This window comes from Bos taurus, chromosome 21, assembly GCF_002263795.3.
Source record: "Bos taurus isolate L1 Dominette 01449 registration number 42190680 breed Hereford chromosome 21, ARS-UCD2.0, whole genome shotgun sequence".
In the NCBI taxonomy this organism is placed as follows: domain Eukaryota; kingdom Metazoa; phylum Chordata; class Mammalia; order Artiodactyla; family Bovidae; genus Bos; species Bos taurus.
Window position 1 is genome coordinate 68,318,236 of NC_037348.1, and position 14,541 is coordinate 68,332,776.

A 14,541-nucleotide genomic window follows, 5' to 3' on the forward strand; every position below is an offset into this window, starting at 1 on the left:
CTCGGGCCGGGCGGCGGGCGGCGGGCGGCGGGCGGCGGGCGGCGGGCGGCGGGCGGCGGGCGAGCGCTCAGGCGGCGTCATGTCCTCCGAGGTGGCCGCGCGCCGCGACGCCAAGAAGCTGGTGCGCTCCCCCAGCGGCCTGCGCATGGTGCCTGAGCACCGCGCCTACGGCAGCCCCTTCGGCCTGGAGGAGCCGCCGTGGGTCCCGGACAAGGAGGTAGGTCGCGGCCGCCCGCCAGTCCCGGGACCCCGGCCGCTACCCCGGCCCTCCTGGCGTCCGCGCCGGCTCCCCGGGCCCGCCCGACCTCCCCGGGCGGGGCGCCCCGCCCTCGGCTCCCCGCGCCCCCGGCCCCGGCGGAGCTCCCTGGCGGATCCCCGGCTCCACCCCCGCCCGGGCGCTCCGCCTGGCCCTTTTCGCGGGTGCGCGGCCCCCCCACCCCGACATCCCTCCGTGATTCCGCCCGGGCCCTGCCCCCTGCGCCGTCGTCTGTGGACCGGCCGCCTCCCGCGGTCGAGCTGCTGGGCTGGAACTTTTCTGACAGTTGGCTCCCCCTCCCCGCGCGGGGACGTGGGGAGGGCAGCGTTTCTCTGCGATCGGCCCTCGGGCAGGGCCCTCGCCGTGGCCTGCGGTGCTGGGGGGTGCTGGGTGTGAGCGAGCGTCGCCAGGCGGGGCGTCTGCAGGGCGTCCTGCCTGGGGAGTCGCACCTGCTCCCGGCGGGGCGGGGCGGCACCTCTGTGCCCTTGTGTGCTGCGCTCAGGAGTTTGGACCGGATCCCGTAAGCCAGTGGCTCTCAGCTGTGCGAAGGCTGGCGGAGAAGCCTGGTGCGTTCCTGTCAATCTCGAGCGTCTAAGAGACGGGAAAAGACCACGCTTTGGAAACAAACTTTAAGTTACAGCCCCTCGTGTTCTAGCTGACCGCTTTTCCTCCCTGCCCCAGGAATCGCGGTGGCAAGTTTTCCGCTGGGAAGGGTGGGGAGGTACGGGAGGAATGCGATCGGGTGTTTTCCAGGCACCGGAGAGCTCAGAAGCTAGGGAGGGGCGGTTGGCCCGCTGGGAGGGGAGGGTTCATTCCCTCCGCCCCCTGGTCAGCGAGCCCAGCCCGCGGTGCTCCAAGAGGGCAGGGCGCTGGCGGGGGCCGCGGGGGTCACTGGGCTGGGCTGGCCCCGTCGGCCCCTCCTCTCGGGCCTCTTGTCGCCCCAGTTGTGCTCTTCCGTTTCTGCGTTTCTCCTCCGGGTGCTTGCGGTCTCTGAACTCGCGGAATGTACTTTTCCTCACACGGTGCCCTTGGTTAGTGCCGTTGAAAGGTGGTTAAAGAAAGAAAAAGGGAACATCACAGCTCTCATTCTCTAAGCCAGCACGTGTCCGGGAGCTCGTTTAACTGAATCGGTGAGGGAACCTGGCAGGTGTCATTACGGCTCAGAGGGAAGTCACAGCAGCACCGCCTGGCCTGGGAGGCAGGTGAAGGGGCTGAGGTCCAGCCGATCGAATCGTCTCCATCGTGGGGGGCGGAGCCAGGACGGGCCAGTCGCGGGGCCCACAGCACCTCCACCCCCTCAGCCCAGGCCAGCGTGTCAGCCTTTTCTGGTGTTGTCCCCAGGGCCATTTTAGACATTTCTTCCCCCGACTGATCCCCGTGAAATGCTCAGAGCAAGGACCGTGTGTGAGTGGAAGCCGCCTGGATGCCCTGCACTTTGGCTCTTCAGTTCGCTCTGGGGCCCCTCTGTCCGTCTTCGGGGCCCTTTGTTCTTTCCTGAAACGACCCCCTTGCTGCCTCGGGTGTCCTCTCTGAGCAGTGGGGCATGGGGGCCCGGACTGGGGTCTGCGGGCTCCCGGGAAAGGTGGAGGAGTCAGGCAGAGGTGCTGTCCCCCTCGGCGCTCCCTCCCCAGTGGAAGTTTCTCGTGCTTTCCAGAAACACACCCCAGTTTGCCGTCTCAGCAGCCAAAGAAGGCGGAGGGAGCTCTGAGGAGGGGAGGAGGCCTCCCAGTGGCCGTGACCCGAGTTTGAGGAAGTGCGTGTGGACATGTACCGGGCAGGGGGCGTTTGCAGTGACCGAGGGGAGTGTACTGGAGGAGAGCTGGCTGGGGTGGGGCAGCTCGGGCTGGGAGAGTCGGATGGAGGCTGGCTTCTATCTGACCTGGGGTGGCTTGGGGGAGGTGGGGGTTCCCCTGCTGCCCTCCCGGTTCAGCAGTGCCCAGCTCACCCTGTGCTTCTGGGGCCTTGATCCCAGTGTGTGTGTGGTTTGGAACAGGCAGGGAGAGGGTGTAGGGAGAGCATGGAGGGGACATGCTGTCCCCGCTTCACCCGCCTCCACTCGGCTGCGTGGGGACGAGTGTCTGGTCATGTATGGAACCGTCCGGCACCCATCGTTCCTTGGGGTCTGTCGACTGTTGACTTGGTGCTCGGCCCTGTGCCACCTTGGTACCTCGGGCCCATGGGGACATCCCTTACAGATGCTGGAGAACTTGGGGGTGTGCGTTATCTGTGACTCTTGGCTTCTCAGAGGGGTTCCTGCCCCCAGAAATAACGGACTCGCTTTTCTGTGTGCCTCCAAGAGCTTGTGAGGTTGGGGGGGCAGTGGGGGGACATGGGGGAGTGGCAGGAGGCCTGGGCCTAGCTCGAGCCTCGTGTGACTGTATCCACGTGTCCCCCAGCAAGGAGAGTGGGTGTGCAGCCGTCGGAGACTGCTGTGACCCGCGCGCACGCGCCCTTTCCTGCCGTCTTGGGTGTAACAACGGCGACGGTGGCTCTGTGCTATTGTTTTGATGTCAGTTCAGTTCAGTCGCTCAGTCGTGTCCAACTCTTTGTGACTCTGTGGACTGCAGCATGCCAGGCCTCCCTGTCCATCACCAACTCCCGGAGTTTGCTCAAACTCATGTCCATTGAATCAGTGATGCCATCCAACCATCTCATCCTCTGTCGTCCCCTTCTCTTCTTGCCTTCAATCCCTCCCAGCATCAGGGTCTTTTCAAATGAGTCAGCTCTTCGCATCAGGTGGCCACAGAATTGGAGTTTCAGCTTCAGCATCAGTCCTTCCAATGAATATTCAGGACTGATTTCCTTTAGGATGGACTGGTTGGATCTCCTTGCAGTCCAAGAGACTCTCAAGAGTCTTCTCCAACACCACAGTTCAAAAGCATCAATTCTTTGGTGCTCAGCTTTCTTCACAGTCCAACTCTCACATCCGTACATGACCACTGGAAAAACCATAGCCTTGACTAGACGGACCTTTATTGCCAAAGTAATGTCTCTGTTTTTTAATATGCTGTCTAGATTTGTCATAGCTTTTCTGCCAAGGAGCAAGCATCTTTTAATTTCATGGCTGCAGTCACCATCTGCAGTGATTTTGGAGCCCAGAAAATAAAGTCTGACACTGTTTCCTCATCTATTTGCCATGAAATGATGGGATCAGATGCCATGATCTTCGTTTTCTGAAGGTTGAACTTTAAGCCAACTTTTTCACTCTCCTCTTTCACTTTCATCAAGAGGCTCTTTAGTTCCTCTTCGCTTTCTGCCATTAGGGTGGTGTCGTCTGCATATCTGAGGCTATTGATAATTTCTCCTGGCAATCTGGATTCCAGCTTGTGCTTCATCCAACCTGGCATTTCGCATGATGTACTCTGCATGTAAGTTAAATAAGCAGGATGACAATATACAGCCTTGATGTACTCCTTTCCTGATTTGGAACCAGTCCATTGTTCCGTGTCCGGTTCTAACTGTTGCTTCTTGACCTGCATACCGATTTTTCAGGAGGCAGGTCAGATGGTCTGGAATTCCCATCTCTTTCAGAATTTTCCACAGTTCGTTGTGATCCACACAGTCAAAGGCTTTGGCATAGTCAATAAAGCAGAAATAGGTGTTTTTCTGGAACTCTCTTGCTTTTTCTATGATCCAGTGGATGTTGGCAATTTGATCCCTGGTTCCTCTGCCTTTTCTAAATCCATCGGGAACATCTGGAAGTTCACGTTCACGTGCTGTTGAAGCCTGGCTTGGAGGATTTTGAGCGTTGCTTTGCTAGCGTGTGAGACGAGTGCAGCTGTGCGGTGGTCTGAGCAGATAGTAGTAGTCTTGACATCAGATGCTCTGCAGGGGCAAATGGGGGCCACGGGGTATCAAACAAGAAGCAAAGTTGGACTTGGGTGGGGAGAGATTATGTTTCAGAGGGTCATTGTGGGGTGGTTCCAACCAAGGGATCCACAAGCTGCCCAGGGGCAGACAGCAGGGGCTTCTCCATGGGGGGCGCAGCCCAGGCTTTGGGGAGCAGGGTGGGAGGGGCAGGCAGGGGGCAGCTGGTGTGATCTGAGAGTAGTTCGGGCGCATCACCCCTGAACTGTCTCAGGCTAAGAGGTGGGTCAGAGTTCAAGAGCCTGAAGGAAGGAGAGATTAATGAACGTTGCATCAAGTGAGGTTCATGCGCACGTCGTTTCGGTCAGTGAGGGGACCAGCAGGTCCGTGGGTCCCGCCTGCAGCCCCTGTCTGGCTTGTGGAGGGTGGCTGGGGTTTCTGTGCGTCTCCTCCAGGGCACGTGAGGAGGGCGCTCTTTGCAGGACGCTTTCCGAGAACACTGCCTGAGGGGTCCCTGTCTCTGGCCTCTGGGATCCCAGGTGGATCCCTCATGGTGGGGGGGCCAGGCCCCACAGGCCTGCCCGCTCGCTCAGGAGCTGCCCACGGCTCCCGTGGCCGGTGGGGCGCTCCTTCGGGAGGCGTTGTCCGCGCCCAGGTTCTGCAGGAGAGGCGAGGCCCGTCCTGGGAGGTGGCAGTCCTGGGAGGCGCCCGTCCCTCCTCTCCTCAGCACCCCCCTTAAACCGTGTTGTCAGACTCACCTCGTCCCTGGGGCTGCTGTGGGTCTGCTCCTCAGATTTCCCTGTGAGCTTGTCTTTTTAATATTTCATTGCTTCCCTCAGTTAATTGAGTTAAATCTTTGACATGGATTTATTTTATATTTATAGGAGTTTTTTTACTCTTTAAAAATGGTTGCTTTTCAACAAAGATGTGTTAATATGTGTAACTTTGAAACTTACCTTTATGATTTACTTCTCGAGGAGTCTGAGAAGCTCTTACGTGGGAGCCTGGCGTCTGGGAGGACAGCGTGGGCGGCGGTCCCCTGTCGCTCTAGCCTCAGAGGGAGGGCGGGCGGCTGTCCTAAAGCTCCATCCTTTCTAGTCGCTTCTCTTGAAACATTCCTTTAATCTCTCCAGTCTGTCTTCTGTTGTACTTTGAAGGAGCCACCTGAGCACTCCCAGGGCTCCCAGGGCAGCTGGTCGGCAGAGACCGCTGTCTCCGAGCAGTCCTCCAGGGCCTCTGCGCTGGGCTGCCAAGGGGTGCCCCACAGTTTCCAAAGGCCTCCTTTGTTCCGGCCCGGCTTCCTGTGGACCTTTCTGGTTTCTTCCTTTATCATCCCTTGTCGCCTCACTTAACCCCCGGCATCGTCAGAAGTCTCCTGCATGTGCAGGGTGGGCGCCAGTCAGCTGCTGGCTCTCTGGAGCAGCGAGGGGTCGGGTCAGGGCTGCCTGGCTCTGACCCCTGACCGCCTCCCCCCGCTCCCCCCACCCCGTCCTCTCTTGGGCATCTGTGGAGACCCCTCGCCTTACCACCAGCTCCCTCCCCCGTCTGTGGGGTGAGAGCCCTGGGGGGCAGCACAGGGGCCCTGAAGGTGGCTGGCGGCTCGTTATTGACCTGGGGAAGGGGCAGCCCGGGAGGATCTGGCAGGGGCCGCACACCCGTGCACGTGTATCTGTGTGTGCACACCTGTATGTCTCCTCTGAGATCAGCCCCCGCCCGCCCCAGGGGTGCCATGGGGACAGGCCTGGTGTGTGTGGCCTCAGGGGCAGGCGTCTCCGGGGCCTTTGGCCTCGCGGGGGGCGGGGGGCAGGCTGCTGGTCCCTGGTTTCTGGACTGTCTCCCGGATGGCGGTCTCCTACCCCGGGGCCTCTCCTCTGGGTCCAGTCAGCTGCTCAGGGCACAGTGCCGGGCCCGGGCCTGGGCTGGCGTCTCCTTTCGGTGTAGCTGGTCTCAGACCAGGTATGAACTCTTGACTCTAACGTCTTCATCCGCTACTCTTATTTCTTTATTTAATTTTATTTTCATATCAAATCATTCTCTTCATAATTTTAAAAGCTTCTTTTCTCTTATATAATCCCTAGGAAAATTACCTTGTTTAAAAATCTGTTTTCTGAATAATCTCATTGGTTTATTTAGATTAATACAAAAAGTCTAGCTCACTAATATTTTTCAGGGATTGTATTTTACCTTCTGCTGTGGTCTTAGTTTAGAACTTGGTCTCTCAGTTGCTCAGATGTGAGCCTCCCGGCAAGGGGGGAGCTGGGTCAGCCTCCACGACTGCACCCTCATCCCGCAGACTCTGTGACAGATGTGTGAGGTCACAGAAGAGTGTGGCACACAGAGGCCCTGCCCCAGGTGGAGACCTGAGTGCCAAACACGGAAAGTTCCAGAAGTGACAGGGAGAGGCAGTGGTGGGGCTGGTGGGGGCAGCAGCCCTGGGATCCGCCAGCTCCTGCCCGAGGCGGGCAGACCCTGCGGGTGATTCTGGAGGGCCAGGCCCTGTGTCCCAGGGCGGGAAAGCCGCTGAAAAACAGAGAAAACAAGAAAACATCAGTCATGGATCACTTAAAGCTTAGATGGCTGTTCAGTGCAGTGCCATGGCGGTCTGCGGCAGGGGGCATCTGCAGACTGGCCTTGCCCACCACCCTCCCCTGGAGAAGGGCACTGGCCTCGGCTTTAGGCTGAGTTGGGCCTGCGGGGAGGGGGAGGGTGTCAAGGTCAAGGCCTGTCTTGGGAGCCAGAGCAGAGCCTGCCTGGGTTCTGGCTGCCCCGAGTGAAGCCGGCAGAGGACGCTCAGGGCAGGGCGGAGGGGTTGGCCCTGCTGGCCAGGACTGACAGGGGGCGGGCGGGTTAGGTGACAGTCACACGGTCAGGACGCCTGGCCCCCTGACCGGTGGCGGCATTTCACATCCCCCATCTTTGCAGTGAGCAGCTTTCCCACCGCGGAGGCCGGGCCTCGCCACGTGGGGACAGCGCGTCCCCACGGTCAGCTGACAGGTCTGGGCGCTCCTGTGGTTGTGGCTGGGTGGCGACGTGGCCGTCTCCAGGCTGGGCCCTGGCCGGTGCTGGGAGCACTGTCCCAGGCTCGCCCCCGGAGCCCCGGGCGGCCGGGCCTGGCCCCACCTCTGCCGGCTGACCGCTGCCCCAGCTGCGGTGTCTCCTGGCCGAGCCTGGGTGCTGGCGGCCGGGGGGGCTCCTGGAGGAGCAGGCCGCGCGGCCTGACCCCTGTCCCCTTGTCTCCTAGTGCCCGAGGTGCATGCAGTGTGACACCAAGTTTGACTTTCTCACCAGGAAGGTGAGCTGGGCGGGGCAGGAGGGCGGCCCAGGTGCGGTGTGGGGGCGGGGCCCCTCGAGGCATCGCGGTGGCCGCTGGTGCCTGCGGTCTGCGGGGTGCTCACGCCCGTGCCCGCGTCCCCAGCACCACTGCCGCCGGTGCGGGAAGTGCTTCTGCGACAAGTGCTGCGGCCAGAAGGTGGCGCTGCGGCGCATGTGCTTCGTGGACCCCGTGCGGCAGTGCGCCGGGTGTGCGCCGGTGTCGCGGCGCGAGGCCGACTTCTACGACCGGCAGCTCAAGCTGCTGCTGAGCGGTGAGCGCCGGGCGGGCGGGGTCGGTGGGTGGGACTCCGCCGGGTGTGGTCCCAGCCGCCCCGGGGCTCCGGGCGGGCGGAGCCCCCAGGACCTGGCAGCCCTCTCCCCAACCCCCGGCCCGCAGGCCGTCCTGGCCGGGCTGCTCTAGGGGTCCCCTGGGGGCAGGTCAGCGCCCTGCGATCCGGCCCGGGGGAGCCCCAGGCGACGCTTCTGGCCTCCGGCATTGCACCCCGACCCCGTCACGCCCTTCCCGCCGCCGCCTCGCCCCCTTCTGTCTTCTCTGCGTGTCCCTGGCCTGGAGGGGGCGGCGCGGGGGGGCTACCGCGTGCTCACGTCTGCTCCCCTCCGCAGGAGCCACCTTCCTCGTGACTTTCGAGAACTCCGAGAAGCCGGACACGATGGTCTGCCGTCTTTCCAGCAACCAGAGGTGAGGGCGGGTGCTTCTCCCCTGGCACTGGGCGCCCGGAGCCTCGGAGGGCCGTGGCACGGACGCCTCTGTCTGCCGCAGGTTCCTGCTTCTGGACGGGGACGGGGACGGGGACGGTCACCGCGAGGTGGAGGTGGCGCGCATCGCCGCCGTGCAGATGCTCACGGAGGGCCTCCCTCCCGGAGGTAGGCGCCGCGGGCCGGGGGGCTCCGGGGCTCCGGGGCTCCACTCGCGGGCGTGTGAGGCGGAGAGGAGGTTCCCTGGACGTGCACTCCGCACTCTTCCTTCCCGTCTCTCGGGCTGGCATCACCCGGTTCCCCAGAGCCTGCGGCGGGGCCCCCATCGCCGCCGCCCCCCAGGGTCTGCGGAGACGGCCGTCCTCGGGGAGCTCGACCCTCTCCCCTGAAGTCCCTCCTGGGCCTCGGGTCCGAGCGCGGAGGCTGACCCGAGCCCTCTCTCTGATTTCTGACCGGCCTTGCTGTCCTCTCCTGCCTGCCTGCCTGCCTGCCTGCCGTAAAGACACTCTCTCTCACACCAGCCTCCCCGCCAGCCGGCCCGCCGCCGAAGGTCAGCGTGTCTGCGGGGCGGGGAGGGGGGCTCCCTGTGAGACCTGAGGCGGCCAAACCGTGAAGCCGTCTGTCCCCTGGGCTCGGCTGTTCTCTCCTGAGGGGGAGCCCTGCTCCGGCTTGCGAGCTCCGCGCGGCCGCTTCGGGGGGCGGGTTTCCCCGGGGGGCGGGGCCGGGGGGCGGGGCCGGGGCTGCTGGCGCCGCGCCCCCTTGTGGCGGCTCCGGGAGCGCAGGGACCCCTGCTCTGCCCGGTTTCCTGGAACCATCAGTGCTCAGAACCGTGTTCTGGAGCGGAGGTGCGGGGGGCGGTGGAGGGCAGGGAGGGTCCCCGCGCCTGCGCTGTCCACAGCAGGGTTGCCCACTTTCTGTCGAGGGTCGGGATGAACGTCGGTTCAGCCCTGCCGGCCACAGGCTCTCAAAATGCAACAACAGTCACAGGAATCAGGAAAGACCCCTTCCAGGAGCAGGTGGTGGGCAGAACGCAGTGGGCTGCCCCAGAGCGGGGGTGTGGGTGGCGGGGTGGCGCCCCTTCAGAGAGCCCAGGCCGGGGTAAGCCGGCTGACACAGCTGGGACCGCGGCTTGTGAAAAACGCCTTGCAGGCTTGGCACTTCGGGCTGGGTTCTGAGCTGCAGGGACTGGCGCTAGGCGGTTGTCGCGCAGTCACCCCCCAAAGACAGCCTTCCAGGAGCTCGTGTCCTGCGGTGGCGTGGCTCCTCCGCTTTGACTCTGGTGCTCGGCGGTGGGGTGGGTGTGAGGCCAGCACGACAGGCGGGTGTAGCCTCGTGCAGGGTCTCATCCATGGGGCGCAAATGTTTGACCCGGGCCCCTGTCCACCCTGTGAGCTCAGGGTCGGCCACCAGGCAGCCACCGCCCTGACACAGGCCCCACCGAGAGGCCAGCTGTGAGGCCAGCACCAGAGTCAGGGAGAGGGCGCCCGGGCCACTGCTTTGGGGCAGCTGGCACCCTGGTGCTCAAGGCCACTTGGGGCATCCTTACCTTGTTCCCACTCCAGGAGGCAACGCGAGGGCCATAGGCATGACCCTGCAGTACACGACCCCGGGGGCGGAGGGGCTGACGCAGCTGACGCTGACAGCCGGCGAGGACGCCGACGGCAGCAGGAGGCAGGCGACGGCATGGCTGGCGGCCATGCATAAGGTACCTGCTGCTCCGCGCTCTCCCGCCCCCGCCCCGCCGAGGTGCCTCCGCCCGCCTCAGCCAGGCACACGCCTCTTTCTGGTCACCTTGCAGGCGGCCAAGCTCCTCTACGAGTCTCGGGACCAGTAACGCCACACGGGCTGGACGGTCCGCTTGGGGCAGCAGCACCTGCTCGTGGGCGCACAGGCACGACTAACCCTACAAGTGCTGGAGACGCAGCCAAGCCCTCGGAGCCTGCCTAGTGCGATATGCACACGATCGGTTAACGCTCCAGACCATTCGCGCTTTAGAACTTGTCTGACACTTGATACCTAACTGCGGGGGAGGGGGAGGCTGAGCTACACTACTGCTAATACTCTCTGCCTTGTTTTTATGAGTGCCCATGTTTACTAGAAGGTTCTGGTCCCCTGATGCTCACCGGTCCTTCCACAGCCGTGACCCGGGCAGTGGTCCCCTGGCCTGATGTGTACTGGTGTGCTTCCTGCACTGCCCGCTCGGCGTGCCACTAACCCAAGGCCACAAACCAACCCGGATACTTCACTGGGGAAGGAGCATGCTTTGTATTTTGTACTTTTCACTTACTATTTCACTTTACAATAACTGTACAACAATTTGTATATAAAGCTTACGATTAAAACTTATTTTGAAAGTAAGGGTCAGGCCTTGCCTCTGTGTGTCCAGACAACCCGAGCTTCCCACTCAGCTCAGCTCCGGCTCCAGAACAAAGACTCGAAGCCGCCCGTGGGAGACAGCGTTTATTGCGTGCGTACACGGCCTCAGCACAGGCTGCCCGCGGGTGCGCCTTGCTCGTGAGCACACTGTACAATCGGTGCTCCAAGATCTACACATGTCCATACGTAAATTACACACGAGACTCGTACATGGAAAATAAAGCTCAGGGCCTGGACTTTAATGAGAAAAAAAAAACGTTTCCAACATGGTTTTGATAGTTTCGAGTGGTTTAGTCAAAAAATACTTTTGGTATATAAAAGCCTGTACGTACAGTTCAAATCTCGGGAAAGCGCCTCACTGTAAGTCTGGAACCGGGGCAGAGGGACCGGGGAGTCTGGCCCCATCCACCCGCCCCCTGCCCGGGCCTTCACAGCGCCGGGAGGGGCACGGGCACTGGGGCAGCGGGAGGCCGCAGGAAGGCGGCGCCGTGTTGAACTTCTGACCCGGTGGTGTCACCTGGTCCTAAGGTTCCTTGTGCCTGTGGCCTGTTGGTGACCTAGACCGAGGCCTGGAATGGGAAAGGAGCCCACACCTCAGACACCCCGCTAGACAGACCTCCATACGGGCTCCTTTGGTGATGAGAGAAGAAACGCAGGCGAGGATGGCACCAGGCTTCTGACTTCCGGTGGACAGGAGGGCGGGGCTCCAGCGAGGGGCGCGCCTCACAGCTGGCAGGCTCTCTCGGGGGGCTGGGGCAATACTGGGGTGAGGGGGCCTTGGGGCCCACGTCCATAAGAGCATCGTCTTCATTGGCAACCAATCGGGGGTCAACGACAGGGCTTCTTATTGGCAACAAGGGTGGTGGTTTAGAAAGCTGGGTATTTATTTGGATTTACAGTAATTGGCAAAATTCAGTCTCCTTGGAGGTGAAGGCCTCTCTCTGAGCCGAGGGCAGACCCTCACCCGGGGGCCCTCACACCGCGGAAACGGTCTGCTGCGGGAGCCCCTGAAGCTGCGTCCAGCGTCCACTTCCGGGAGATGGCCAAGTCAGCCTGAGTGCTCCCCGCTGCCGGTGAGCCTGTGCGGTGCTGCAGGGGACGCTTAGGCCAGCGTCCGCTGTCGGGGTTTGATCCGTGGATACAACTGGGAGGCAATGGACAGGGCTTAGGACGAGGGGACAACCGCTGGGCAGGGGCCCTGTGCCAAGGCCAGGCTGACGCTCAGAGGCCACCCCCCTCTGGAGACACCCTACTAACGCCCAGAGGCCCTGTGCCTTTTTCTTTCAGGGCACTCGGGACCGGTGTCCAGTGACTGCAGGACGAGAGCAGCTGCCAGCCCACTGGGCGCGGAGCAGAGAGCAGAGGGAGGCCCAGGGCCTGAGGGGCCATCGGTGCAGAGGGCGCAGCCTGCGGGCCCCGGGAGCAGAACACGCTGTGAGCAGCCCTCATCGAGGGGCTCCAGCCTCCCCACAGGCCTCCCCCAGAGCAGATGCCCCCCGACCCGCCCCACTCCCCGCGGCTTCCAGGAAGCCTGGAGAAAGGCAGTCTTGCCCCCGGGGTCTGAGCAGTAGGAGGGCCCCAGCGCGGCCTTACCCCTAGCAGGTTCCTGGGCACGTAGCCCTCCCGGTCCCCGAGGCGAGCCCACCACCAGTCGGTCTCGACCTCGTCCTTGCGCCGCAGAATGGTGAGCGCATCCCCTTCGCGGAAGGTCAGCTCGTCGCTGTTCTGGGCCTCATAGGCCCACAGGGCATACACCACGCCTTTGTTCATCACGCCCAGCTTCTCCTGCACGCCTGGGACAGGAGAGCCGACAGTCAGGTCTGCAGGGCAGGCTGCTGAGGGCCCACACCAGGCTCGGAGACGCCGCTGGCCTCGGGCATCCCGCTGGGGCTGCAGCGGAGCGCTTAGAGGCTGGGCCGGCTGCGGGCCCCAGAGTAACGCCACCAGTCCCTTCCACGTCCCAGGAAGAGGCCCGCGGCAGAAGCTTCACGTCCAGAAGCAAAGGTGCGTTCATGCTAAGTTGCTTCAGTCGTGTCCGACTCTGCAACCCTAAGTAACTTGGCCCACCAGCCTCCTCTGTCCACGGGATTCTCCAGGCAAGAACACTGGAGTGGGTCACTGTGCTCTTCTCCAGGGAGAAAAAAAGGTGGTGTTTCTTAGGGTGAAACTTAGAACTCACAAGCCCATGACTGAAGACCTGTGTGCCGCTCGGGGGCGGGAAGCACGCTCCACCAGAGCGACAGGCTGCCGCCTCCCGGCACAGGCGTCCCCCGCCCCCCGCACAGCCTGTCCTGGGGGCTGGGCCTGGGGCACTGCCCTGTTGTGCGTCACTGTCCACGGAGTGGGGACTGAGACCACCCGGGACGCCACCCTCGAGGCCTCGCTCCGGGCTGCTGCGTGCCCAGGGCATCCTGGCCGCCCTGTCCCCCTCCTCTGCACAGAGAACATCTGGCAGAGAGGGGAAGACTTTGTTTTGAGCAACTCAACATGGAATCCTGACCATGAGAATGTGACAGGTCTTCAGGGATGAGCCCAAGGGCCGTAGTGACCTCTGTTCCCCGGAGACAGACTGGGCTTCCCCAAGGGTGAACTCAGGGCTTCTCTTGGCCCAGGCAGTGGCATGGTGCGTGCCCACCGCGGCCCAGGAACGGCACCCGAGGGCATGTGCCCACGCCCTTACCGTATAGAAACTGGGAGCACTGGATATAGCCCTCCTCCATCTCCTCGCACTTGTCCGCAGCCGTCTCGATGTCGCTGATGGTGGAGGCGAAGATGGCGGCGCCGCTCTCCACCAGCTGCTTGCAGAGGTGGACGCTGTTGCAAGAGGCGGCGCAGTGCAGGGGCGTCCTGGGGGGCACAGGGCAGCCTCACGTCCTGCCCGCGGCCCAGGTCCCGGGCGGCCTGCAGGGCACGCGCTCACCACCCAGCCAGCTGCTGCGTTGCTGCCTTTGCAGGGACCTGATTCTACGCCCACTTCTACAACGGACACACAGACTGTACACACACACACACTGCCCCCAACACACCACACCCACACCTCAAAAGGCTGGGTGGTGAGCGGACCGAGAAGCAACCTGTAAACTGCCTGTTCGTGGTGTGACGTGAACATGCCCTCACACCGTGGACATGGCCCTCACAGCAGCTGTGATGGTAACGGCTGTACGTTACCACAATATAAAGAAACATGTTCACAGGCGGCGGCACAGACTGCGGCCTGAGGCTCACAGTCAACGGCACGGGTCCCTCCACACAGGCTTTCTGGCCGCTTGAGAACAAATGGTTCCGTGGTCAGCCGTGTGACAGGCATGATCACAGCGGAGCCTTTGGCAAAACCAACGCGAGAACAGAGGTGTGGGGGAGGAGGCGCGGCCCGGGTGCGGCCGTCCTGTCTCTTTTCCTCCTCTGCCCCCACCCACCCCGGGGCCTCACCAGCCGTCGCTGTCGGCAGCGTTCACGTTGACCCCAAAGTCCAGCAGGAACCGCACGATGTGGTGGTGGCCGGCACAGACGGCGTTGTGCAGGGGGGTGATGCCCTCGTCGTTGGGCTTGCTGGGGTCCTCCACCTACGACAGGGGACATGACGCGTGAGCCCCGCCAGGCGCCGCCAGGGCCGCTGCCCCACACAGGCACGCACTCACCTCGTAGATGACCCTTTGCACCAGGTCGAACTCCCCCTCCAGAGACGCGTCCAGGAGCAGCGCCAGCGGGTTGAAGCGGACCCGCAAGCCGTGCCCCGTCCGCTCCGAGTTGGGCTTCTTCAGGTTGGTCCGCTTGCTCTATGGGGAGAAAGTGTGCTTTGGATTTCAAAGGGACCCCACACAAGCAGGCTGGGAGCGGAGCGGAGGAGGCAGGAGGGGTCCTAGAGCCCGAGGCGGAGCTCCACCCGCAGAGCCTCTGCCTGCAGCCCCAGCGAGCAAGAAGGGGGCACTGCAGACCAGCCTGCACCTGGCTCTCAGGGGCGGCTCTGCCTCGGGGGCCCGGCTGTCCCTGCAGGTGTCTGAGGGAGGCAGCGAGGGGAACCTCAGAGCTGAATTGCCCCTGCCCTGCCAAGGGGCTCAGGGCAAGAGGCTCCC

At 62.9% G+C, this 14,541-nt stretch overlaps 2 protein-coding genes across 14 annotated transcripts in view; one reads left to right on the forward strand and one right to left on the reverse strand.

The window, feature by feature from the left end:
- The first annotated feature begins 12 nt into the window (after positions 1 to 12).
- ZFYVE21 (zinc finger FYVE-type containing 21) lies at positions 13 to 10,450 on the forward strand. Of its 6 annotated transcripts, none has more exons than NM_001079587.1 (8): positions 40 to 217; positions 7,305 to 7,355; positions 7,479 to 7,647; positions 8,000 to 8,075; positions 8,157 to 8,260; positions 8,595 to 8,642; positions 9,655 to 9,797; positions 9,891 to 10,450. In NM_001079587.1, exons 1-8 carry the CDS (start codon positions 80 to 82, stop codon positions 9,924 to 9,926), a joined length of 765 nt encoding a protein of 254 aa, NP_001073055.1. In that variant the 5' UTR covers positions 40 to 79; the 3' UTR covers positions 9,927 to 10,450. The 6 variants fall into 6 exon arrangements, with proteins under 6 accessions (XP_024837486.1, NP_001073055.1, XP_024837487.1 ...); XM_024981719.2 differs by lacking the exon at positions 40 to 217 and adding an exon at positions 394 to 822; XM_059879020.1 differs by lacking the exon at positions 40 to 217 and adding an exon at positions 837 to 1,386.
- Positions 10,451 to 10,679: 229 nt separating this feature from the next.
- The window catches only part of PPP1R13B (protein phosphatase 1 regulatory subunit 13B), an 82,770-nt gene continuing 78,908 nt past the window's right edge, over positions 10,680 to 14,541 (reverse strand). For all 8 annotated transcript variants that reach the window (XM_059879381.1, XM_024982191.2, XM_059879382.1 and 5 more), the window contains 5 exons: positions 14,107 to 14,244; positions 13,898 to 14,031; positions 13,149 to 13,315; positions 12,062 to 12,261; positions 10,680 to 11,612 (listed from right to left, as the gene is read on the reverse strand). In XM_059879381.1, coding sequence (XP_059735364.1) covers positions 11,571 to 11,612; positions 12,062 to 12,261; positions 13,149 to 13,315; positions 13,898 to 14,031; positions 14,107 to 14,244 — 681 coding nt within the window. In that variant the 3' untranslated portion in view covers positions 10,680 to 11,570. The remainder of the gene's footprint in view (positions 11,613 to 12,061; positions 12,262 to 13,148; positions 13,316 to 13,897; positions 14,032 to 14,106; positions 14,245 to 14,541) is intronic.